The sequence below is a fragment of the Hyperolius riggenbachi genome, chromosome 2 (genome assembly GCF_040937935.1).
Source record: "Hyperolius riggenbachi isolate aHypRig1 chromosome 2, aHypRig1.pri, whole genome shotgun sequence".
NCBI classification, from domain to species: Eukaryota; Metazoa; Chordata; class Amphibia; order Anura; family Hyperoliidae; genus Hyperolius; species Hyperolius riggenbachi.
In genome coordinates, this window is record NC_090647.1 from 464,273,193 (window position 1) to 464,299,039 (window position 25,847).

The 25,847-nt window shown below is 42.2% G+C and overlaps 1 protein-coding gene across 4 annotated transcripts in view; it reads right to left on the reverse strand.

Moving 5' to 3' along the window:
- Positions 1 to 10,040: 10,040 nt before the first annotated feature.
- Positions 10,041 to 25,847, reverse strand: part of SLC13A2 (solute carrier family 13 member 2) — a 128,502-nt gene continuing 112,695 nt past the window's right edge. For all 4 annotated transcript variants that reach the window (XM_068270165.1, XM_068270167.1, XM_068270168.1 and 1 more), the window contains exons 10-12: positions 25,384 to 25,545; positions 14,038 to 14,175; positions 10,041 to 10,653 (exon numbers count right to left, since the gene is read on the reverse strand). In XM_068270165.1, coding sequence (XP_068126266.1) covers positions 10,525 to 10,653; positions 14,038 to 14,175; positions 25,384 to 25,545 — 429 coding nt within the window. In that variant the 3' untranslated portion in view covers positions 10,041 to 10,524. The remainder of the gene's footprint in view (positions 10,654 to 14,037; positions 14,176 to 25,383; positions 25,546 to 25,847) is intronic.

Below are 25,847 nucleotides of genomic sequence, written 5' to 3' on the forward strand. Positions count from 1 at the left end.
ATACAAGCTGGTGGAGTCTGAGGATTTCCGTAAGTTTGTGGCCATTGGTACACCGCAGTGGAAGATACCAGGCCGCAATTATTTTTCACAAAAGGCCATGCCTAAACTGTACCGTGCAGTTGAGAGGCAAGTGGTGTCATCTATTGCGAAGAGCGTTGGGTCAAGGGTCCACCTGACCACGAATGCCTGGTCTGCCAAGCACGGGCAGGGCCGCTACATTACGTACACAGCCCATTGGGTCAACCTGGTGACCGATGGTAGCAAGCAGGGAGTACGTGGCTGCACAGCAGACCAACTTGTCACACCTCCACGGCTTGCAGGCAGGCCTCCTGCCACCTCCTCTCCGCCTGCTACATCCTCTTCGCTGTCGTCATCCTCCTCCTCCTCCTTGGCTGGTGCAGTGATCTCCTCTCCAGCTACACAGCCCCCGCACCCCAGGGCCTATGCTGCATGCCAGGTACGATGGTGTCACGCTGTCTTAGACATGTCTTGCCTCAAAGCGGATAGTCACACTGGAGCAGCTCTCCTGGCTGCTCTTAAAGAGACTCCGTAACAAAAATTGCATCCTGTTTTTTATCATCCTACAAGTTCCAAAAGATATTCTAATGTGTTCTGGCTTACTGCAGCACGTTCTACTATCACAGTCTCTGTAATAAATCAATGTATCTTTCCCCTGTCAGACTTGTCGGCCTGTGTCTGGAAGGCTGCCAAGTTCTTCAGTGTTGTGGTTCTGATATGAACTCCCCCTTCCAGGCCCCTCTATGCACACTGCCTGTGTATTATTTAGATTAGAGCAGCTTCTCTCTTCTCTCTTATCTTTTACAAGCTGGATAAATCGTCCTCTGAGCTGGCTGGGCTTTCACATACTGAGGAATTATAGACAAGGGCAAAGCTGTTTGCAGGAAGAAAAGAGCAGCCTGAAACTTCAGTGCATGAGATTCTGCAGGGGGAAAGAAACACACAAATTATCTCTTGAGATTCAAAAGGAAGGGTGTATACAGCCTGCTTGTGTATGGATATATTTTCTATGTGTGGACATACTGTACATCAACCTACTTCCTGTTTTGGTGGCCATTTTGTTTGTTTATAAACAAACTTTTAAAAACTGTTTTTAACCACTTTTAATGCGGCGAGGAGCGGCGAAATTGTGACAGAGGGTAATAGGAGATGTCCCCTAACGCCTAGGTTCTCAACGTGTGGTACGCGTACCCCAGGGGGTACTTCTGATGGTTCCAGGGGGTACTCAGGCTTGATATACTTAACCAAGAGTAAGAAATTTAGAGTTTTAGAAAATGATACATCTTATTTAAACAACACCAAATTTGTGTGTTAGCTAATTAACAGCAATAGTAAATGCTTGGAAATTGTTTAGAACCATTCATCATGTACTACAATTAAATATGTATTTGTCAAGGGGTACTTGTGATAATGTTTCCTATGCTAGGGGGTACTTGGTAAGTACAGGACTTTAAAAGGGGTACATACCAATAATATGTTGAGAAACACTGCTAACGCACTGGTATGTTTACTTTTGTGCGATTTTAACAATACAGATTCTCTTTAACAAACAGGTGGAGCAATGGCTGACCCCGCACCAGCTGGAGATCGGCAATGTGGTGTGTGACAACGGCAGCAATCTCATTTCCGCCATGAATTTGGGAAAGTTGACACATGTACCCTGCATGGCACATGTGCTGAATCTGGTCGTGCAAAGATTTGTGTCCAAGTACCCAGGCTTAGAGGACGTCCTGAAGCAGGCCAGGAAGTTGTGTGGGCATTTCAGACGATCTTACACGGCCATGGCACGCCTTGTGGACATTCAGCGTAGAAACAACTTGCCGGTGAGATGCCTGATTTGCGATAGCCCGACTCGCTGGAATTCCACCCTGCTCATGTTCTCTCGCCTGCTAGACCAGGAGAAAGCCGTCACCCAGTACCTGTATAATTACAGTACAAGGACACAATCTGGGACGATGGGGATGTAGACACTGCGAGCAGCGACGATGAACCCTTGGACTACTGGTTGCGCAGGCTTGACCTGTGGCCAGAGCTGTCCCAATTTTCCATACAACTTCTCTCTTGCCCTGCCGCAAGCGTCCTGTCAGAAAGGACCTTCAGTGCAGCATGAGGCATTGTCACTGAGAAGAGAAGTCGCCTAGGTCACGACAGTGTTCAGTACCTGACCTTTATCAAAATGAATGAGGCATGGATCCCGAGGGCTACTGCACGACCGAATACTAAGTCAGTCCCCACACACAGCATCTCTGCCTGCAGGCCACTTGCCTTCTCCGCCACCACCAACAGGGTCCAGGACTCTAGGCGGATTCCTGAATTTTTAAGGCCGCTGCCAGCAGCGGCCGCTACACTAATTTTTCTGGTGCGTGTACATGCCTGCCTAATTTTTCTGGCTGCACTGCGGGCGGCTGCAACAAAACAAAAGGCATGTACATGTGCCCATCCCCCTTCGTGATCATTACCTTGCCGCGGTGAAGGGGCTTGCATATCACAATGAAGCAATGACCGCCGGCTATTTGAGTGTCTTGGGTGGGGGTGGCACACAAAAGATAATAAGGTCGTTGCTTCATTGTGGTCAGACCAAATTTTATCAGCTGGACGGTTGTTCTATCATTGAGCTACCACAGCCCGGCGACCATATGGGCTTGAAAACCGCCTCGGCCTACACTCTCGCCACGGTGCGCACCAGTCCAGCACGGCCGTCACTACGCAAACAGCTGTTTGCGCTGCGTTACACAGTGAGTTTGGTGTGTCAGTGTGAAGCAGAACTCTAATTACACTCCCTGATTGATGTATACACATGCAAGATGTTTTAAAGCACTTTAGGCCTGCAATTTAGCATTCAATGTGATTTCTGCCCTTTAAACGCTGCTTTGCGTCAAATCCGGATTTTTCCCTGGGACTTTGGGCATGTATCCCACTTCGCCATGCCCCCCTCCAGGTGTTAGACCCCTTGAAACATCTTTTCCATCACTTTTGTGGCCAGCATAATTTTTTCTATTTTCCAAAGTTCGCCTCCACATTGAAGTGTATTGTGGTTCGCAAACTTTTTCGCGAACCGAAGTTTCCGCGGAAGTTCGCGAACGGTGTTCGCGAACCGAAAATCGGAGGTTCGCGACATCACTATTCTGTATCAGCTGTAGGCAGTACAAGACCTTTTTTGGAAGGCCAGTGTAGAGAGCATTACAGTAGTCCAGTCGGGATGTGATGAAGGCATGGACGAAGGTTGACAGATCTCTAGATGTTTCTGTAGATTAGTGTGTAACCCTGCCATCTCAGTGATGTTTTTAGCTTAGTCTATGATGTCATGCAGATGCAGCCTTCTGTACCAACTAAAAGCAGTGTTTTTTTTTGAAAGGACAACTGTAGGGAGAGGGATATGGAGGCTGCCATAATTATTTCCTGTTAAAGGACACCTGAAGTGAGAGGGATATGAAGGCTGCCATATTTAATTCCTTTTAAGCAATACCAGTTGCCTGGCTGTCCTGCTGATCATCTACCTCTAATACTTTTAGCCATAGACCCTGAACAAGCATGCAGCAGATCAGGTGTTACTGTCAGATCTGACAAGATTAGCTGCATGCTTGTTTCTGGTGTGATTCAGACACTAATGCAGCCTAATAGACAAGCAGGGCTGCCAGGCAACTGGTATTCTTTAACTGTAAATAAATATGGCAGCCCCCATATCACTTCAGTTGTCCTCTAAGCAATACCAGTTGCCTGGCAGTCCTGCTGATCCTCTTCCTCTAATACTTTTAGCCATAGACCCTAAACAAGCATATGCAAATCAAGTGCTTCTGACATTATTGTCAGATCTGACAAGATTAACTGCATGCTTGTTTCTGGTGTGATCCAGACACTACTGCAGCCAAATAGATCTGCAGGACTGCCAGGCAACTAGTATTGTTTAAAAGGAAATACATATGGCATCCTCCATATTCTTCTGACTTAATTTGTCCTTCAAATCCAGCAAATGTATCTCTTTCGCTGACACTATTACTTTCATCAGCAACTTCTAAAACAGCGCAACGGAGGAGACCCGGATGACCACAAGAGACTTGACAGATTATGAGGGTCTGGATAAGCCCAGGGCCAGATTTACCATAAGGCACTGTAAGCACGTGCCTACAGGCGCCTGATGATTGAAAGGTGGCTCACTCCCCTCCCTGAGTGCCTCAATCCCTCCTTCCCTATGTAGAGTTCTGATCAGAGCGTGCATGAGAGGTTACTCATCCAGCTCTCAGCATTCCACTGACAAGATCTCTCTTCAGTTGGGGGCACTACTAGCTTCTTACCGTAATATTGATGGTACTTCTAGCTACCTAATGCTACGGGACACCTGTAGCTACCTATGATGGGCAAGGGAAGTAAGGGAAATGTGACAGCTGGGTCAGCAATGGTTTGTTGGTTCATGCAGGGAGAAGTCTAGGGTTCCAAGACATCTGTGCCTATAGGCTCCTGTGATGTAAATCCGGGCATGAATAAGCCCCTGCTAAGTTAAAATCCCCAGTTTTGTATCCACTTCAGGTGTGCTTTAAAATCTCCAGAAATCTTAATTTACTGACAAATGTCTTAAAGAACTGAATATAATCAATTCACAGATGCTATATTAACATCTAAGCTTGTCCTAATATATCTCCACTATTTACCTGCCATTATTCAACATTTATTGTAAAGGGTGGGGTAAGGAAGGAGAGAGAGAGAGAGGCATAGGAGGAGGAGGAATCAGATGGCAGGTCAAAGAGGAAAGCTAATTGAACCTCTCAGCAGAACAAGAAAGTTAAAGGAATACTTAAGTCATAAAAAAAATGACATTTACTCACCCGGGGCATCCCTTAGCACCCTGAAGCTGGATGGTGCCCTCGCAGCCCCGCTCCGATCGTCCTGTCCCCGCCGGCGGCTACTTCCGGGTTCGGCGACAGCCGCCGACAGGCTGGGAACTCAGTTGATTCTCCGCGTTCCCAGCCGCTATATCACCCTCTATGCTGCTATAGCGTATATATATACCTGTTAACTGCACCTGTGTGACTGCATATTGTATTAGTCAAGTCAGTGCATACCTTTCACTTCATCCTCCCCAATATGGACAAAACAAAAGGCAGAGGCAGGCCACCTGGCCCACCACCAAAGTACAGTGTTCAGAAGAAGGCACTTGCCATCAACCCCCAATATTGTCTGGATGTAGTTGACTATTTAACACAGAACACCGCATCTCTCTCAGCTTCCGCACGGAAGCGTGACATATCTTCCTCCTCCTGCTCTGATTCTGGCACCCCACTTAACACTCAGTCGGCCGCCACCACCAAAGTGCCATCACCCCAGGGCTCAGCGGTGTGGAAATGTTTTTGTGTGTCTGCCTCAGATGAGAGCAATGCCATCTGTACTCTCTGCCACCGAAAACTGAACCGTGGAAAGACCAAGACCCGCATAGGGACAACTACCTTACGAAGGCACATGATTACAAAGCACAAACTGCAATGGGATGACCACCTGAGGAAAAGCAGCACACAAAAGCAAAGCCACACACCGCAGTGGAAGATACCAGGCCGCAATTTTTTCTCAAAAAAGGCGATACCTAAGCTGTACCGTGATGTTGAAAGTCAAATGGTGACATCCCTGGCACACAGCGTTGGGTCAAGGGTCCATCTGACCACGGATGCCTGGTCTGCAGAGCATGCTCAGGCCTGCCCGAAGACAAAGTCAGTCCCCACACAGCATCTCTGCCCGCAGGCCGCTTGACTGCCTTCTCCGCCACCACCAACAGGGTCCACCAGGACTCCAGGCGGATTCCTGAATTTTTATGCTAGCAGCGGCTGCTATAATAATTTTTCTGGTGCCCATACATGCCTGCCTAATTTTTCTGGCTGCACTGCGGCTGCACACCCACGATAATAAGGTCGTTGCTTCATTGTGGACGGACCAAATTTGATCAGCTGGACAGTCACTGTTCTGTCATTCAGCTACCTCAGACCGGCGACCATATGGGCTGGAAAGCCGCCATCACCTATACTCTCGTCATGGTGCGCACCAGTCCAGCACGCCGTCACTACACAAACAGCTGTTTGCAGTCACTGTATACCTTTCACTGCATCTTTGACTGCACATTGTATTATACCTGGCAGTCAGTGCATACCTTTCGCTTGAATGGATGGCAGACTTGCCCTCCATAACAGATTCAGGATTTAAAGTTGATTCATCTCATATACAGCAGGGCCTCGAAAGTCCTCCTGTATTGTTATTTTTGGTCACTACCTTGGGATGTGCATGCCATGCCTGCTGCCTTTCTTGGATGTGTGGTGGTGGTAGCCGTTTCTTAGGCTCCCAATCCGGACCGGAATCAAACCAGGATTCCCCGGCCATTACCCGTGGTCACCATGCTACTGAGAAAGTATCATCGAAAGTTTCACACAGTTGGATGAATGGCAGACTTGCTCTCCATAACACATTCTTGGCAAATGCTTTCGATTTGGTTCGTCTTGCGCCGGGTCAAGGGTCCATCTGACCACAGATGCCTGGTCTGCAAAGCACGGTCAGGGCAGGTACATTACTTATACAGCAAATGGGTCCTCACTTGAATGTGTGGTGGTGGTAGCCAATTCTCAGGTTCCCACTCCGGACTGGAATCAAACTCTGATTCCCTGCCCATTACCCGTGGTCACTCACAATGGCAGACTTGCCCTCCATAACAGATTCTTGTTACAGGTACTGAACAGCCAGCAGAAAATGTAATTTTAAAAAAATAGATGTAAGCTTTAACAATGGTAGAGAAAGAACCATCGAATGTTGATAAGGCAGTCGATGCCAAGCACTGCTCTTCTCTTTGATTGATCATGCCAGAATGAGGGGTATAATTGACGATGAGGTTGCAGCTTTTCTTAAAGTCATGAATCCTGTACTTCCAACATTTTATGCACGTCCTAAAGTGCACAAATGACTGAAAAAAAAACCTGGACGCCCGATAGTCTCGGGTAGGGGCTCCCTAACAGAGAAAATCAGTGTGTACATTGATAAACATTTACAAACGCACGTACAGGGTTTGCCCTCGTTTGTCAAGGATACCACACAGTTGTTACGGATTTTGGATGGGATAGTGGTCCCTCCGCATACCCTGTTGGTATCCCTCGATGTAGAGTCCCTCTATTCGTGCATCCCCCATGGCCCTGGGGTTCGGGCCATGGGAAATTTTCTGAGCGAGTTGGGGGTGCAGGATGCTGCGCACAATGGTTTTATTTTGGAGTTACTTGAATTTCTGTTATCCAATGACATTTTTACTTTTGATGGAAATAGATACCTCCAGGTGCAGGGCGCGGCAATGGGGACAATGTGTGCCCCGTCATACGCGAACCTGTACCTGGGGGATTGGGAGAGACACGTGTTCTCAGATGAGGGGTTGTTTGAATATCTGTGCCATGTTTTATCTTGGCACAGATATATAGATGACATTCTAATACTATTGACTGGGATGTCTGCACAGATTACCAACTTCATATCGCGTCCTAATCGGAATGATAGAAATTTACAATTTACCCTTGAGATACAACCTAAATCCATTGCATTTTTGGATATTCGTATTTCAATTAGGGAGGACGGCCATATAGGCACGACCCTCTACTGTAAGGCTACGGCCAGCAATGCGTTACTCTGTGCGGATAGTTTCCATCCTACACATACTATCAGAGGTATACCTGTTGGTCAATATTTGCGGACTCGCCGCAATTGTTCAGAGGACGAGTCTTTCCTTGAGGAGGCAAAGGATCTGCAACAGAGATTTAGAGCTAGAGGCTATGACGATAGACATCTGCGGAGAGCGTTCAATCGCGCTCATAATAGCAAGAGGGTAGATCTTCTCCAGCAACGCAGAAAGAAGAATGATGGCGCAGGTGCGCCTTTACATTTCTTCATCCGATACTGTGCGCAGCATCCTGCACTCAAGGGTATCCTTAGGAAGCATCTTGCAAAATGACCCAGTGGTGGGTCCTTTAACGCTGGCACAACCAAATTTAATGTTTCCTAGGGCTTGATCCCTACGCAATGCATTCGTACACAGTCACTTTACTGGCATCTTCCCCAGAAGACATTGCCTCACCACGGGCATTTATACTTGTGGTGGTTGTGATTATTGCCAATGCATCCAGGTTAGTAGGGTAGTGGTCCTGTCGGGGGGGGGGGGGGAGGGGGGTAGGAGAATCACACTTTCTCATTTTGTTAATTGCAAGACCAAATTGGTGGTCTATATCTTGCTGTGCCAGTGTGGTGCCTTTTATGTTGGCAAAACCAAACGTCCCTTAAGGGAACGTATGTCAGAACATATAAAAAAATAGAGGACAGTGATTCAGGTTCTCCTGTGGCTAGACACTGCGCTTTGGAACATGGTGGCAATACAAGAGGCATTAAATTCATGGCCCTTGACCGTATACACCCCAACATTAGAGGGGGCAATTTAGATAGGCTTCTTTTGCGCTGTGAGTCTCGCTGGATCTATAATTTGAAAGCATGTATAGAACCGGGACTGAATGAACAGGTGAGCTATGCTCATTTTTTACCCACATAGTCTGATGTAAGTGTCTGTGTATCCCTCTGCCCATATGTTTGTGTGTTTTCATTTAAATCCTGGGCTAGGGGCGACCACTGCACCTTCACACTATGCCCTGTATGGTTGTTTCCCATTTCCAAACGTTACCCAGGTTGGGTTCGTATGGGACCGAGAACCATACATATGATTACCTTCTTTCTTACCCCACATAGCCCTTGGTGGAGGGATGGCGTCGTGGTCGCCATGGTGTGGGTGCAATTGCGGCCTCACCTTTTGTGTTCAGTTTGTCGTTTTCTTGTCCTTCTGGGTTTGCCCGGCACGCTGTCCCCACATATCTCCAGTTTGGTCCATTTAGACATTTACCCGGTGCTTTCATGCTCCCGTGCCTACACACTATTGTGCTGCTGTGTATGTGAATGGGTAGTGAAATGTCAGAAGGTGGTGATTGGCTGCCTGTTTGTTGAAAGGTGAATGGGAACTAGCGTGATAGTAACCACGCCCCCTTGAGAAAGCCAGAAGCCGGTGAAACGTCAAGGGAGCTGTACGTTTCCTGCATGGGACGCCACGCCGTCCCGACCTCCATCCGGAGCCTACACAGGTCTGTAAAAGGGCATCTTCATTGTTGCCGTGCACGCGAGTCATTCTGCTGACCGACCGCTGTTGCTTGGACCTGTGGTTCCATCTTCCTGCCCGCTGGACTCTGATGCTGGGTACATCACCGGAGTGACATATCCCTACCATCATGGCACAAAGATCCCATCCGTTATCATCTGGGGCTGGTGAGATAAGACACACATCACTGTTGGCTACACTGTTAGTGACATCTCAGGCTGGATGTGACTTGGACTAACCTGTGAGCTATCTGTGCATTGTTGCTTTGTCTGTTGTTGCTGCTTGACGCAGAACCAGAAGCTTTTGCTTGCTCACTAATCACGCTGTCTTACTGGAACTGTCCTTTGCATATTGCTGTGCTATTATAACAAGTGTGCAAAACAGACTAACAGCTTGGAAGAGTTTCAAGAATCACATGCAAGTGGTTCCTCATCAGCTTGGAGGGTTAAGCTCATGATGTGAACTATATAATAAGCTCTACTATCTACTAGCCATCATTTGGATCTAAGCCTGCTGTCATCAGACTAATCTTTTCAAGCTATAAGGCGGCGTATGAGTGTCAGTGTGTTTGGAGTTCTGAATGTATGAGTCGTGACGGGGTGGCCATCCCATGTATCTTTTAATCTTTTTATGCATTTTCACTTAGTAAACAATAAAGTTTGATATTGCTTTTCAACATTTCTGCCGTTTTGGAGGTATTTATTCAATTAAAGTATCAGGGGATATATGTTCCACTATTTAATTAATTTCCCACTGCCAATACTTGATTGTTATGGTTATGTAAAATGTAAGACTGAACCTGTGCTTAAACTTATACAGACCAAACCAATATATTCAAGTTAGGTCTTGAATGTTAATATAAAGTCAATATACTCAAATGTTAACATTAATATATTTATTGTTAAGTTAGGCAATATCATTTACAGACGTTTCAGAATAACATCTTTACAAATGTCTACAAAGATTTATTAAGAAGCCCAGTGCTGTGCTTCCCAACTTACTTGAACTGCTTTCTTGTATGTAAATAATTAAATTGTATTTCAGATGTAATGCACAAGTGCTGAAAGAACTAAATAAGTGCAGTCGGAGTCATCTGAATTGTAGAACTCATAGCTGCCTGGCTTCAGGTGGTGGCGATGGTGAGTTCCTTTGTTTTTTTTTTTTTAATAAAACTGAGGGTTTCCTTACCCAGCGCGGCGAATCTTGGCATGACATCTTTGGCATGGGATATGTATACACTTTTCTTCAGTCCATCACATAGTGTGTTGCCGTAATGTACCTTCATTTCTGTAACATCCACCACGGCCATTTCTAGGCCTCCACCGTGTATTACTGAATATTCATCTGTGCAAGGCTCTGGCTTGCTAGTTGTTTTTGGTTTGATTGGCCCATGAAGGGAAAGTGCCCAGATTGAATATGGAATATCCCCAGGTGTTAATAGCCAGCGTAACAACAAGAACTCCAAATATATTAAGCAAAAAGCCAGCTTTTGCCTAAAACAAAGAAAAAACTCATTTTTGTGATAGCAAAATATTCTTACTTTCTAGCATTATATATATAAAAAGGGGCAACAGTGGAATTATGGAATCATCAGCTTTATAAACTACATTCATTCTCCAGCTTGTTTCATTGTGCTCATAATGGCCTTGCAGAGTGCTCACAATTCTAATTTAAATGACAAATCCACCATAGCCAAGCACAGCAGGAAGTATAAAAGAAAGTTTAGTCACAACAAAATGCCCTACTGAAGTCAGTGAGGATGAGTGGCAGCCCATACGACCTCAAAGGACACCTGTAGACACGTTAGATTCTTGGCTGAGATGGCCCCAAACAGTCTCGGTCAAGTTCCTTCTTTATTAATTTTATACTTATGTACTGCTGAATATAAGTGAAAATAAGTACAACTTTCACTTTGACAAGCGAAAATTCACACAAATATTTTAGCTATTTTTTCGCTTAATATTTGCCGACTTTCGTGGTTAATAGCAAAGCCCCCTTACAAGCTAGAAATACATTTGCAGGGTATGTTAAGTAGAAAAGAGGGTACAAGAGAAAAAAATCTTTCATAAAGACTAGGGATGGTCGGAAATGCCAATTTCCGATTCCGCGGAAAATCCGCATTCCGCCATTGCCGATTACCGCTACTGCTACCGATTCCACTTTCCGGTACCAATTTCCACATTCCAATGCGGATTTCCGCCGGAAATCGCAGAAATGTCTGCCGATTTTAACATCGATTTTCTCAAAAACTATAAGGTCTTTTTGAAAACTTTTTTTATTTAATAAACCCTGAAAATTTGGTGTCTCTAGGACTCATGGGGGCTATTCGGCAGGTTTTTACTGTAATTTGAAATGCAGAAAATCCGCATTATCCGATATGCGGTAATTTTAAGCCAATCAGAAGACGCAGAATGAATAAGTCAATCAGAGAATGCAGAAATTTCCACCTAAATCCCCATTCTCTGATTGGTTTATTCATTCTGAGTCTTCTGATTGGCTTAAAATTACCGCATATTGGATAATGCGGATTTTCTACATTTTACATTACAGTAAAAATCTGCCGACTTTAGCGGTTAATAGCAAAGCCCCCATAAATCCTAGAGACACCAAATTTTCAGGTTTTATTAAACAGAATCTTGTGAACAAGATGAAAAAAAGTTTTGAAAAAGACCTTATAGTTTATGAGAAAATCCGCCTACCGCACTTGTATTACCGATTTTCGCATTCCGATGTGGAAATGCAATTTCCGATCGGAAATAAATCCGAATGAGCATCCCTAATAAAGACATTATAGTTTTGGAGAGAATCGATTTTAAAGTTACGATAAGTAAAAGTATACATCTAAATGGGATAAATGGCAGATAATGTAACAACCTAATGTTAGTGTAAATTTACATATATCAAAAGAAAGAGCAGTGAATTTCATGTTGGGTTTTCCGAGGGGGTCCATTCGCAGTGCATACGGACCCCCTGGAAACTGCATGGAAGTGGCAACACTTTGGCCAGGGATCACTATACAGCCGCAATTAGGCAATTTTACCTATTTTTAAAAACATTTGTTGTTGTTCAGAGTGTGGGAAATAAAAAAAAAAATGAGTGGTCCCCCAAACAAGCATCTTTAACCTCTTGTCCCCTATGAAGGCTGGGCTAGCCAGAATGTGGAGCGTAGGGCTTCACACCCTGAGCTATGCCAGCCCACATAGTCCATGGTACAGTATGGCAAAGCCTCCCCCTCTCCCCAATCCTTGCACAAGGGGCTCTTTCTCACCTCTGGTTCCCCAAGAGAAGATGGGGTGACAACGCCCTTAGGGGATTCATGGTGGCATCTGGGAGTCCCCTTTAAGAAGGAGATCCTCAGATGCCCACCCCTCCCCAGAAGAAACGAGTATAGGGGTTCATAGTACCACTTACCCATTTCTACAGAGGGTTAAATTAATTAAAAACACAACCACGAAAATGTCCTTTAATACTACTAATTAAACAGAAATGCTTACCTGTACCTTTTAAAAATGTTTCCACGTCAATATCCTCGGAAATGTCCCATGTCAATTTCCTCTAATGTTGCTATCTCGATTGAAGATCTTTGCGCACCCACCGTCACACACACCGCCACTCCCCATGAGCTCCACTTGTCCCTCCTGCATGGCTTGTCACTCTCCTACACACCCACCGCACCTATCGCGCCCAACCACGCCAGCACCCTGGAGCACCCTGATAATAGGGTGCTATGGGTGCTCCAAGGTGCCAGTGTGGGTGGGGGCGATAGGTGCAGTGGGCTGGGAGAAGAGCCGGAGCCACAGAGGACAGAACTCTAGCTATACTAACGGTAGCTAGAGCCAAAGCATCTTTAAATTTGGCTCCAAGGCTCTTCATTGGTCTATTAAAAGAGGGCTCCCCATTGGTCTGTTAATAGACCAATGGGGAGCTTTGGAGCCAAATTCAAAGATGCTTTCACTTCCTGTCCGGTCACAAGCAGAACATTCAAAAAATAGAGCGCCCTCTACTGTTTGAACTGCGGTTTGTCACAGGACGGGACAGGAAGTGAAGAGAAGACGCCGGAAGAAGTGATAGACTGCAGGGACCCGGGGACTCATGCCGGATGGACAGGTGATATATTGCTGCGTCGGTCGTTGCCGTATCTAACAATGCGTTCCCGACCCAAAGGCAATCGAGCAGAATTTTCTGCCTGGCCAGATTGACGTAATCGATCGATTTTGGATGGAAATCAGTCGATAGGTCCGCATTTGCGTTATAGATTTCACAGACGATTAGATCACAGTGATCGAATCTGCTGTCTATCAGCGGGAAATCGCATTAGTGTATGGGCACCTTAAGAGATATTACAAGCCAGGAGGTGACTTCTGTTCTTCTCTACATGGACTTGTTCTAATTTTACAGAATAATTTAAGTTTGATTTACTTAAAATGCAATCAACTTGTTTAATTAAAATATGAACAGTTGATAATAAATTAATGGAGCACACATGGCAATTGATGTATGGTCGATACAGACAAAGCCAATCAAGTTTCTTTCAATTGTACACTGAATATCAATCACTTTTGATCAATGAAATCCAAAAATAAGTAATTTATTGAATGAACTGATGACTGCTCGATCAAACACTCATGTATGCCAGGCTAAAATCTTATCAAGAAGGGCACGGAAGCAATAAAAACCAAGTAGGTGTTGTACACCCTCCCCATCCTATCTAATACATAAAAAAAATTTCAATTATGTTATCTAAACTAGATGATTGACTAAAAGACAAGGGCTGTAGCTGAATGCTGGCTGAAGCAGTGCAACAGTGCCCATTACATACACAACTCTTAGCACTACAGCAGAGAAGAACGTAAGAAGGACATGCTGATCATACATACCATATCCACAACCCTGAGCTGTCCATATGAAAAGGCTATAGCATTTGGAGGCGTGGCCACCGGCAGCATAAAGGCGAATGAGGAAGCCAGAGTGCACGGAAGCATAATGTAAAGTGGATTCAACTCTATTGCTTTTGCCTGAAAAAAAGAGGACCGAAAAATTATGAGGTATCAGAAAAGATGCAGATCTATGCACAACTGATGCAGCCATTTTGTGAGTGGTGCCCACATACTAACATGCAGATTATTGGTTAATTGTGAAAAAGAAAGTGGTCTAGCATACGGGGTTTTTTAATCACATGGATACTGTGGTGTAACCAGAAAACCCAGTCTACACTTTTGTGCATGCAGCATAAGAAGCAAGTGAAATGTAGTGTGGAGTCTGAAATAAGATTTAAAATGCATTTGACCTCCTATTTCTGTGTTCTGCTGTGAGTTCACCTAAATTCTCACTGTTGTTAACATAGTTATAAACACATGTCAAACAGCACAATAGGCCATGTAGCATTACAAAAAAAATGCAACATAATGCAAAGGTAATCATGAGCAACAGAAAGTTTACACTGGAGATAAGACTGCCCATGAACTGCTCCCCAAGTACATGTTTGGGATTCTATACCCCTCTAGGTCGTGTTCATAACAAATTTTCAGTTACTAAAGTGGCCAATAAAAGTTAGGGTCATGGGAAGTCAGTGTCAGGCCTTAGTTTAGACTTAAGCCTGGGACAAGATTTAGTTTATGATTGACCAATCACTGACCAATTTTACCACCTTCATGTAGTATGAGGGTGAACATATATACTATCAACAGATTGTGTAGCTAAACCCTCATACTACATGGAGGGGGTAAAATTGGTCATTGATTAGCCTAAAATAATTGAGTGTGTGTAACAGGCTTTACATGTAGTCTAGTTAGAATAGTATTTTTTTTTTATTTTTTTTGTTATTTAGCCTGATCATAGTGATAATGTCCAATTACAAGGACATTTTTCTCATTGTACTTATTTGCATGTACTATATAGTTTTGATGCATATAAACTTTTATTGAAAAATAATTTGGTTCATGAAATAAAAAATGAAGAAAGTACCATGTGTCTCCTCCGCTCTAAAAGATGCACAACCGCATAATAAACTCTAAACCAATTTTTTTTACAGCTGATATGAATCTTAAACTAAATCTACACTTTTTTCTACTTCTAGATTCATAAGCAGACATATTGTTAACAGCCTGTGCTTTCAAATGAGCTTATCTGCTATATCTGCCGTGGCAGTCATGTGACACAGGGGAGACATCAAATTACAATTTGAGCTTAGTCAAAGAGGGGGAATTAAACAGGCTAAACTCTCTAAATACATACAGGATGCATTTATCTATATATTTTTTTCTGTCCTGTGCAACATTACAGGTCCACTTTAAGTAGGCCTGAAAACTTGGCCTGGACTTTTTTTTTAATTGCCTATTATTAAGTGGCCAAGGTTTGCACTTATTGTCAGCATCATAACACAGCAAAACATAGTAGTAAGAATTGTTTAAGGGTTAGTGAATTACAGTTTGTGTGGTTGCATTTGCATTTATGCACCTACTACAATTTATCTTTAAAGCGGTATTGTCACCATAAAAATCAAATTTCAACAGCAACTGGTCTGAGTGTATTAAGTGATAAAGATGCTAATCCTGCATTCAAAACTGTTTCTGCTGTTATGGTTTGGAGTTATCACATACTTTAGGAGCACTGGCCCTAGTACCAAACAGTGCCAAAAAGTTGAGTGCTGGGAGTTCTTTTGACTGCTGGGAGTTCTTTTTACCTATAATATATTCCTCCTCTTCCATTTATTTCCCTGCCTAGCTGATCACTTGTGTTTACAAGCAAGGCTGAGGTGACTCAGTGATTGGATGTGTAAATATATAAAGACTCTGGGAGGAGAGCAGCTAATAAATACACAATGAGCAAGAGAAGGGAGGGGAGGGGGTGGAAACGAGAGTCAGGGAGGATATGATGTCAGCATTAAGCTTGACAAAATGGCCACTGCCTAGAGTAGGATTCTCTGCTTTTCCTTTATAAAATTCACAGGAATCGTTAAGTGGATAGCACAATACATCGGTTATGTAAGTAGAAGTAGTATTTATCTACTTATATACAGTATGTGTTTTTTATTTCTAGGTTAGCATGGGTGTCGCTTGTTCTTTAATAAACCTTGCATCTTGAATTTATAAAAATACACGTTTTTATTTTAAGTGCGTTTCCATTACCACAGTCTCATAATCGCTATTAGCTAACCTTTCAGAAACCCTTGGCCATTGTAAAATGACTGAAACGAGTATTTAAAGAGGAACTGTTGTGAAAATCTTAAAATTTAAAACACATACAAATAAGAAGTACATTTCTTTCAGAGTAAAATGAGCCCTAAATTACTCCTCTCCCATGTTGCTGTCACTTACAGTAGGTAGTAGAAATCTGACATTACCGACAGGTTTTGGGTTAGTCTATTTCTCTTCATGGGGGATTCTCAGCATGGCCTTTATTCTTTATAAAGACATTCCCTGAAAAAGATTTATACAAAGATGCTGGCCAGCCTCCCTGCTTGCTGCACACTTTTTTTTACAGTTGGACTGAGCAACTGTCATTCACTAAGTGCTTTTAAAAATAAAGAAACCCCTGAGAACCCCCATGAGAAGATAGGCTAGTCCAAAATCTGTCGGTAATGTCAGATTTCTACTACTTACTGTAAGTGACAGCAGCATAAGAGAAAAGTACTTTTTTGCTCATTTTACTCTGGAAGAAAAGTTCTTCTTATTTGTATATGTTTACATGTATTTTAAATTATAAGATTTTCGTGATAGAGGTCCTGTAAGCTACATTGCTTGTCAACCAGAAGGCACACAACGGAACGCAGGGGTATAACTAGCCCCACAAAGCTCTGCTAGCTGCCCCCACAACCCCCTCCCCCAATTCCAGTTAAACAGTGATGAGCAAAAATGTCAATATTCTTTTCTCATTAATTTTCGCGAAAATAATGTTACATTCGATTTTTGAGAGAAAATGCCATTGAAAATAATTTTTGTTGTTTTTCGCAAATTTTTGTTGAGAGAATATATATTGATTTTTCACATTTCTGTGAAAAAGAAAAAATATGAAAAAAAAGCATGCTATTTTTTCGAAAATTTTCTCAAATTCAGAAATACTGTGTTTCCCTTAAAGGGATACTGTAGGGGGGTCGGGGGAAAATGAGTTGAACTTACCCAGGGCTTCTAATGGCCCCCCGTAGATATCCTGTACCCACGGAGCCACTCACCGATGCTCCGGCCCCGCCTCCGGTTCACTTCTGGAATTTCAGACTTTAAAGTCTGAAAACCACTGCGCCTGCGCAGCTGCATCCTCGCTCCCGCTGATGTCACCAGGAGAATATTGCACAAGCCCAGTATGGTATTTGGTCTGCGCAGTATGCTCCTGGTGCCATCAGCGGGAGCTAGGACACGGCAATGCAGGCGCAGTGGTTTTCTGACTTTAAAGTCAGAAATTCCAGAAGTGAACTGGAGGCGGGGCCAGAGCATCGGTGAGTGGCTGCGCGGGCACAGGATGTCTGTGGGGGCCATTAGAAGCCCCGGGTAACTTCAACTCATTTTCCCCCGACCCCCCTACAGTATCCCTTTAAAGTAAGACATCCCTTGAGAATAAGCCCTAGCAGGAATTCCAAGCATGCTTGAAATATAAGACATCCCCCAAATGTACCGTAAGCCCTACCTGGCAGCAGCCAACATAACAAAAGCAAGTCACGCTCAATACAAAGCCTGGATACAGGAGAGCAGCAGTATAATGTGAGTTCTACAGTCCTGTATATGTGTCAGGTAAATTGTGTTTTTGTTGGAGCAAGCCCTCCTGATCAGTCCTGATAAGAATCAGCAGCACTTCACCTCTTCCTGTTTTCCCAGGACACGCAGCTTATCCTATCATAGCTCTGGGGAGCCTGATAGAGTTCTCTGCCTGCAAGAAATCGACTCTTACCCATATGCTCAGCAGAATTAATTTCTTGTAAGTGAGAGCCAATATCTGCAAACCACAGGCTCTGTGCATGCTGTTTGTGTTTCAGCATGGCATCTAGTATATACATTTTGTATAGGAAATCTACCAGTGTTTCCCACCCAAAATAAGACATCCTATGAAAATAAGCCCTAGCACATATTTTGGAGCAAAAATTAATATAAGACAGTGTCTTATTTTCGGGGAAACACGGTAGCATTTTCAATGCAAAAATGACTGGTGAAAATTTGCAAGCAACACTGCAGTTTAACAACTTACCGCTGCAGGTGCAGTATAATTACATCCTGGGAATTTTCACTTGAAGACCCAGTGATGTAAATATTTGTCTTCTGCTGTGGGCGGCTGCATGCGCTGCTGCGTGGGTACTTGTTGCTGCCCCTTAGAGGGGAGATCAGTGAATGGGAACACAGTTTCTATTCATTGATCTAAATCCCTGTGCCAATGATCGCTGGCATCAATGAGATGCCACAGTCATTTGTAACTAAGGAAGTAACACGTCCACACATTACTTCCTGTTTGCGTACTTATAGTACGCTACATCATGAACTTTTTGGATGAACTTCCTATGTCTCAACAGCAGATGTCCTTCGGTCTCTTCAGGGATTATGCAGCCTGAACTGCTCTCTGCCCAACAGCAGATGTCTCTCCTTCAGGAACATTTCTTTTCCAGACTGCTAATGAGGGCTGGTTTGAGATCACCTGGACATTGTCATCTGACCTCCCAGCACACTATATAATCAGCTCCACCTGACCAGTTCTTTGCTAGTTCATCAAGCCTGTTTCCTGGTCCTGATTCCTGTGATATAGCTCTCTGCCTTGCTCCTGTTCCCTGCATCCTTGTTACCTGCCATGTATTACCTTTTGCTATTCCCTGACTATTCTTTTGCCTAGCGATTATATCACTGTATAATTCTCTGGTTTGACTTTGCTTGTATTACTACCCGGCCGTTGCCTGTCAAATGTATATATAATGTATATAACCCAGGTTCCAGGGTTAAGTGTGCACACTAGTGATATATACTTAAGGTTGCCTTGCATATTCACTATATGCAAGGAGCACTTAGTGAATATACAGTGGTGTGAAAAACTATTTGCCCCCTTCCTGATTTCTTATTCTTTTGCATGTTTGTCACACTTAAATGTTTCTGCTCATCAAAAACCGTTAACTATTAGTCAAAGATAACATCATTGAACACAAAATGCAGTTTTAAATGATGTTTTTTATTATTTAGTGAGAAAAAAACCTCAAAACCTACATGGCCCTGTGTGAAAAAGAAATTGCCCCCTGAACCTAATAACTGGTTGGGCCACCCTTAGCAGCAATAACTGCAATCAAGCATTTGCGATAACTTGCAACGAGTCTTTTACAGCGCTCTGGAGGAATTTTGGCCCACTCATCTTTGCAGAATTGTTGTAATTCAGCTTTATTTGAGGGTTTTCTAGCATGAACCGCCTTTTTAAGGTCATGCCAAAACATCTCAATAGGATTCAGGTCAGGACTTTGACTAGGCCTCTCCAAAGTCTTCATTTTGTTTTTCTTCAGCCATTCAGAGGTGAATTTGCTGGTGTGTTTGGGGTCATTGTCCTGCTGCAGCACCCAAGATCGCTTCAGCTTGAGTTGACGAACAGATGGCCGGACATTCTCCTTCAGGATTTTTTGGCAGACAGTAGAATTCATGGTTCCATCTATCACAGCATGCCTTCCAGGTCCTGAAGCAGCAAAACAACCCCAGACCATCACACTACCACCACCATATTTTACTGTTGGTATGATGTTCTTCTGCTGAAATGCTGTGTTACTTCTACGCCAGATGTAAAGGGACACGCACCTTCCAAAAAGTTCAACTTTTGTCTCGTCGGTCCACAAGGTATTTTCCCAAAAGTCTTGGCAATCATTGAGATGTTTTTTTAGCAAAATTGAGACGAGCCTTAATGTTCTTTTTGCTTAAAAGTGGTTTGCGCCTTGGATATCTTCCATGCAGGCTGTTTTTGCCCAGTCTCTTTCTTATGGTGGAGTCGTGAACACTGACCTTAATTGAGGCAAGTGAGGCCTGCAGTTCTTTAGATGTTTTCCTGGGGTCTTTTGTGGCCTCTCGGATGAGTTTTCTCTGCGCTCTTGGGGTAATTTTGGTCGGCCGGCCACTCCTGGGAAGGTTCATCACTGTTCCATGTGTTTGCCATTTGTGGATAATGGCTCTCACTGTGGTTTGCTGGAGTCCCAATGCTTTAGAAATGGCTTTATAACCTTTACCAGACTGATAGATTTCAATTACAGTACTTTTGTTCTCATTTGTTCCTGAATTTCTTTGGATCTTGGCATGATGTCTAGCTTTTGAGGTGCTTTTGGTCTACTTCTGTGTCAGATAGCTCCTATTTAAGTGATTTCTTGATTGAAACAGGTGTGGCAGTAATCAGGCCTGGGGGTGACTACAGAAATTGAACTCAGGTGTAATAAACCACCTTTAAGTTATTTTTTAACAAGGGGGGGCAATCACTTTTTCACACAGGGCCATGTAGATTTGGAGTTTTTTTTTCTCACTAAATAATAAAAACCATCATTTAAAACTGCATTTTGTGTTCAATTAGGTTATCTTTGACTAATAGTTAACGGTCTTTGATGAGCAGAAACATTTCAGAGTGACAAATATGCAAAAGAATAAGAAATCAGGAAGGGGGCAAATAGTTTTTCACACCACTGTATATATATATATATATATATATATATATATATATATATATATATATATATATATATATATATATATATATATATATATATATATATATATATACATACATATATATATATATATATACACATACATATATATATATATATATATATATATATATATACACATACATATATATATATATATATATATATATATATATATATATATATATATATTTATTTCCCTGATTACTACTACTACTAGTCCTGTGTATGATTTCCTTTTGCATTTGCATATTTTCTTATTTGATTGCTTGGTTTAGTTGCATTGTTTCCGTGCATGGAGTCAATGTACGTTTTGATGCTGCTTGCTTAATTTATGTTTACTCTTGCAGTAAACCTTTATGTTATTTTTCGTATTCCTGGTCTAAGTCTCCGTGTATTTCCACAATAGTGACAAACCTGCATTTCCTTCAATTCTTATGCACTGCACGTGATGTTAAACGGTGCCAGTGCATGGGAATCGTAACACATACATACATTTATTTTAATAAAAAGACCCACAGTTACATTTATAATTAACTCCTTCCCTCCCACACTCCCCCATAGTACCCAAATACATTTTTTAAATTAAATAAAAATAAAGTAGACAATTAAAAAAAATGTAAAAAGGGACAAAAAATTTTTTTCAATATGTATGTCAAGAGGGTATATTACTGTTATTCTTTTAATTCACGACACACAACTGAAAAGAAATGCACCTTTATTTCAAAATAAAATATTGGCACCGTACATTGTATTGGAGAAATATTTTAAACACTGCAAAAAACAGGACAAATGTTGTTTGGGTTTTATCCACAGTAGAATGTTTTATTTTAAAACTATAATGGCCGAAAACTGAGAAATAATAATTTTTTCCAATTCTTTCTTATTATTCCCATTAAAATGCATTTAGAATAAAATAATTCTTAGCATAATGTACCTCCCAAAGCAATTCTAATTGATGGCAAAAAAAAACAAGATATAGATCATTTTGTTGTGATTAATAGTGATTAAGTTATTGGCGAAAATTACTCTGGTCCTAAAAGGAAAAAAACCCTCAGTGGTCAAGTAGTTAATTTGCCGCGCATCCACACATGAAATGCAGAATGAGGAGCAGCAGGAAGATACTGTACAGCAGCTACAGTAAAGAGAGTAGAGCACCAGAAGATGAAGTCAGAAACGTATCTAGGGGGGTGCAGGCACCATAGCGCCATGGGGGCCATGGCTGCCCTTCCTACCTCGTGCTCCACATTCATACTGAGGGATGCCTCTTGGGCGTTTGAACCTGCTCTTATACTGGACTACATCTCTCATTTCTTATACTGGGGGAAGGGGATGGAGCTACGTATATACTGAGAGGCTACTTAGGGAGACACCTATAACTACATATACTGTTAGGGCAACCTAAACTGAGGGCTACCTATACTGGTGAACTACCTCTGGCTACCTATACCAGGGTGCTACCTCTGGTTACTTACACTTGGGGGCAACCTATATTCTAGCAACCTATACTGGGGGGCACTTATACAGGGAGACTGGTATCATTGCAAGAAAAGAAGCTGTTATTATGGGGCAAGGTGGTCTGACGGGGGGGCATTTTCAGTGTTTGCCATAGGCGTTATATTACCCAGATACGCCCCTGGATGAAGATAAAGTATGATGCTTTGCTCTGCTCTGCACTTGCAACACACTGTTGCATTTCACTAAAGACCTTTAAATGACATTGGGGGGCCACTGTACAAATAGAAGATACTGCCCAGACCATGGTCTTTATCAGCCACCCTGCCAAAGTATAACCTAGCATAACTACTGCTAGCAGGCACTTTTTAAAAAATCTAGCCTAGGTTTGTTGGATCTCTAAAGGTGGCCACTAACGATCCGATTTTTAGTGAAAAATCGTTCAGGTGATCAGATAATTCTTTTTCTGCTTAGCTTTCTATACGTTGATATTTTAGAGCTGAAAAATCATTTTAAGGAGAAGATGGAAGATTATCACCTAGGACAGTGTTTCTCAAACCTGTCCTCGTGACTCCCCAGTGGTGCATGTTTTGCAGGCATTCTTACCTATGCACAGGTGGGGTAATCAGTGTCTCAGCTACGTGGATTCCATGTAGCTAATTACACTAATTACCTCACTTGTGCATAGGCAAGGTTGTTTGCAAAACATGCACCATTGGGGAGTCACGAGGACAGGTTTGAGAAACACTGACCTAGGAGAAAACTGAGGAGAAACGATAATTTGCACATGGGCCCTTTCTTGTCTAGACAAAACATCCATTTCTAATTCTAGAAGAAAATCCTACAAATATTACATCAATTTCCTTTAAATGTGACCTTGCAGTTAAAGAGACACTGAAGCGGAAAAATAATTATGATATAGTGAATTGGTTGTGTAGTATGCATAATTACTAGAACATTAGTAGCAAAGAAAATATTCTCATATTTTTATTTTCTGTTGTATAGTTTTTTTTTTTTTTTATAACATTGCATCATTCTCTAATATTTGCAGTTTACACACTACTCAGCATGCTAGATGATTTTTACAGAGCAGGCTAGTGAACTTTTGAACAGTCCTCTGCAGAATAAAAACAATACATTGACAGACGCTTGAGAAAATAAGCTTCAGAAGACAGAGCTCTCTGCGACTTTGAAAGTCGTGGAGCTCAGTGGCTCTTTTGCATAGATAACAACTGGAGTTTCCTAACTCTTCCTGTACTGAAAACAATATTAGACTTATGTATCTGCTCCTTATGTTTTATTTCTTAGCTGTACTGCATATACAAATCATTATATCATAATTTTTTTTTCGTCTCAGTGTCTCTTTACTCCACTACTGAGGGGGTTTTCACCTTCTTTACTAGAGCAATTTTCACTTTTCAGCACTTCTTCCATTCATTTGCCTATAACTTTATCACTACTTATTACAATAAAACAATCTATATCCTTCTCTTTTGCCACCAGTTAGGCTTTCTTTGGGTGGTACATTTTGCTAAGAATTATTTTATTCTCAATGCACTTTAAACGGTAAAAATAAGAAAGCAATTGAAAAAAAATCATTATTTTTCAGTTTTTGGCCATTATAGTTTTAAAATAATACATGCTACTGTATTTAAAACCCACACATTGTATTTGCCCCTTTGTCCCGATTTTTGCAACACTTAAAATATTTCCCTAAAACAATGTATAGTGCCAATATTTTGTTTCAGTTTTGCATTCATCACTATTTACAAGCCCATGTTTTTAAAAATAACAGTAATATACCCTCTTGACATACATATTAAAAAAGTTCAGTCCCTAAGGTATTTTTTTAACTATAATTTTTTTTTATGCAAAATTTTGATTTGGGTAATTATGGGATAGTGTGGGAGATAAGGTTAATTTTAAATATAAGTGTGAGTCTTTTTATTAAAATAAATGAATGTAGGTGTAATTTTACTATTTGGCCACAAGATGTCTTCGAGCATTATGTCCTGTTAGGAGGTAATGCGTAATGGACGTGTTACTTCAGTAGTTACAGTGATCATGGCATCTCATTGAAGCCGGCAATCATTGACATGAGGACTTAGATTAATTAATGGGAACAGCGCTCCCATACATTCATTTCCCCTCTAACGATCAGCGGCAAGAATGTGCATGGGAGCGAGCGTGGGAGCGACCAGCGGCTGTCAGCTTCAATAGACATTTATCTACGTCCCTGGGCAGGAACTGAAGTCCTGCAGGATGTAGATAATTCATCTGAAACCACTTAAGTGGTTAATCATCGATATAGGAATACTGCACAGTGACAAAATGTCAGCGTTATATAAGATGTAAGCGTTATGTAAATACTAAATAGAAAATAATTTTAATAATAATAGTGTAATTTGCTGCCTGATGCACATTTTGCAACCCCACCACTGCTTCCCCAGAAGCCAAAACAAATTAAAGCAATATTTCTTGAAATTGTTAAGGCAAATTCAAATTGCCAGGTATTTGTTCCCAGTTCTTTGCTGGGATAGTACATTTCTTAGTGGTCCAGTTGTTCCCGATCCCTTTTGGGTTCATTCTGCCCAATTACAGAAATTCTTTACCATCGGACCATTCCTGCTCTACTGCCCCTGTTTTTACTTCAGCTAGTGACCTGGAATCTGCTTGTTAATCAACTGCTCTGACCTTGGAAGGTGACGATGACTGCTCTGACTTCAGCCTGGGACTAGTCTTCGACTTTGCAAATGATGCACCAGTCCTGCCCTCAACATGAAACGTTGGCATCACATATCTTCTAGATAAACGTATCACACTAGTCCAGTTCTGGCTCTCAGGCCTAGATGGGTTGTTACCCTACATTTGACATCTCCACATTGCAGTGTTATTTGGCAGGGCATTTCCTGGGGCCACTACTGACAACAGTACTGAAAGCTTAACAAAAATATTGAAATGTAAAATTTGATTTCTGGGTTTTGTAATCCTTTTTATCTAGAATCACCTTATCTGTACCATAATTAGGTAAACAAAACAGTTGATTTTCATAGGGTGTAAGAGTTCCACCAATATGAGTCAGTTTGTTGTGTGATGTAACCTGATCACAATGCTATTGTTTGAGGCTTCTTACCATAGATGCCAGGATGGGTAGGAAGAGCGTAGTTGTAGCTACATTACTGGTACACTCAGTGAAGATAGCAACCAGCAGACACAACACTAGAGCAATTGCAGCTGGTGGTATATTTTGCAGTGGAGTGAGCTTTTCTCCAATCCAGAGTGATAATCCCGATTCCTAAAAAGAAGAAAAGTGCATTCAATCATTGAGGCAAGATTTTACCACCTAATCTGCAAGCAACCTCACCCCCTAAAGCCCTCAGACATTACATCCACATTCACAAAGTTACAATTTCTTTCAAGTGTTTTCTAAGTACCATTCCACAAATTATCACTCCAAACTTAGAAATGGTACTGTTTTGTGCAAAGGTCCAAGAGGATTATCAAAGAGGTGAAAACTTAAAATAAAAAAACAATAAATCGGCTGTCACTGGGGTAAGGTGATCCAGATTGCTTGTGCTTTGCATGCCAGGGATCGGG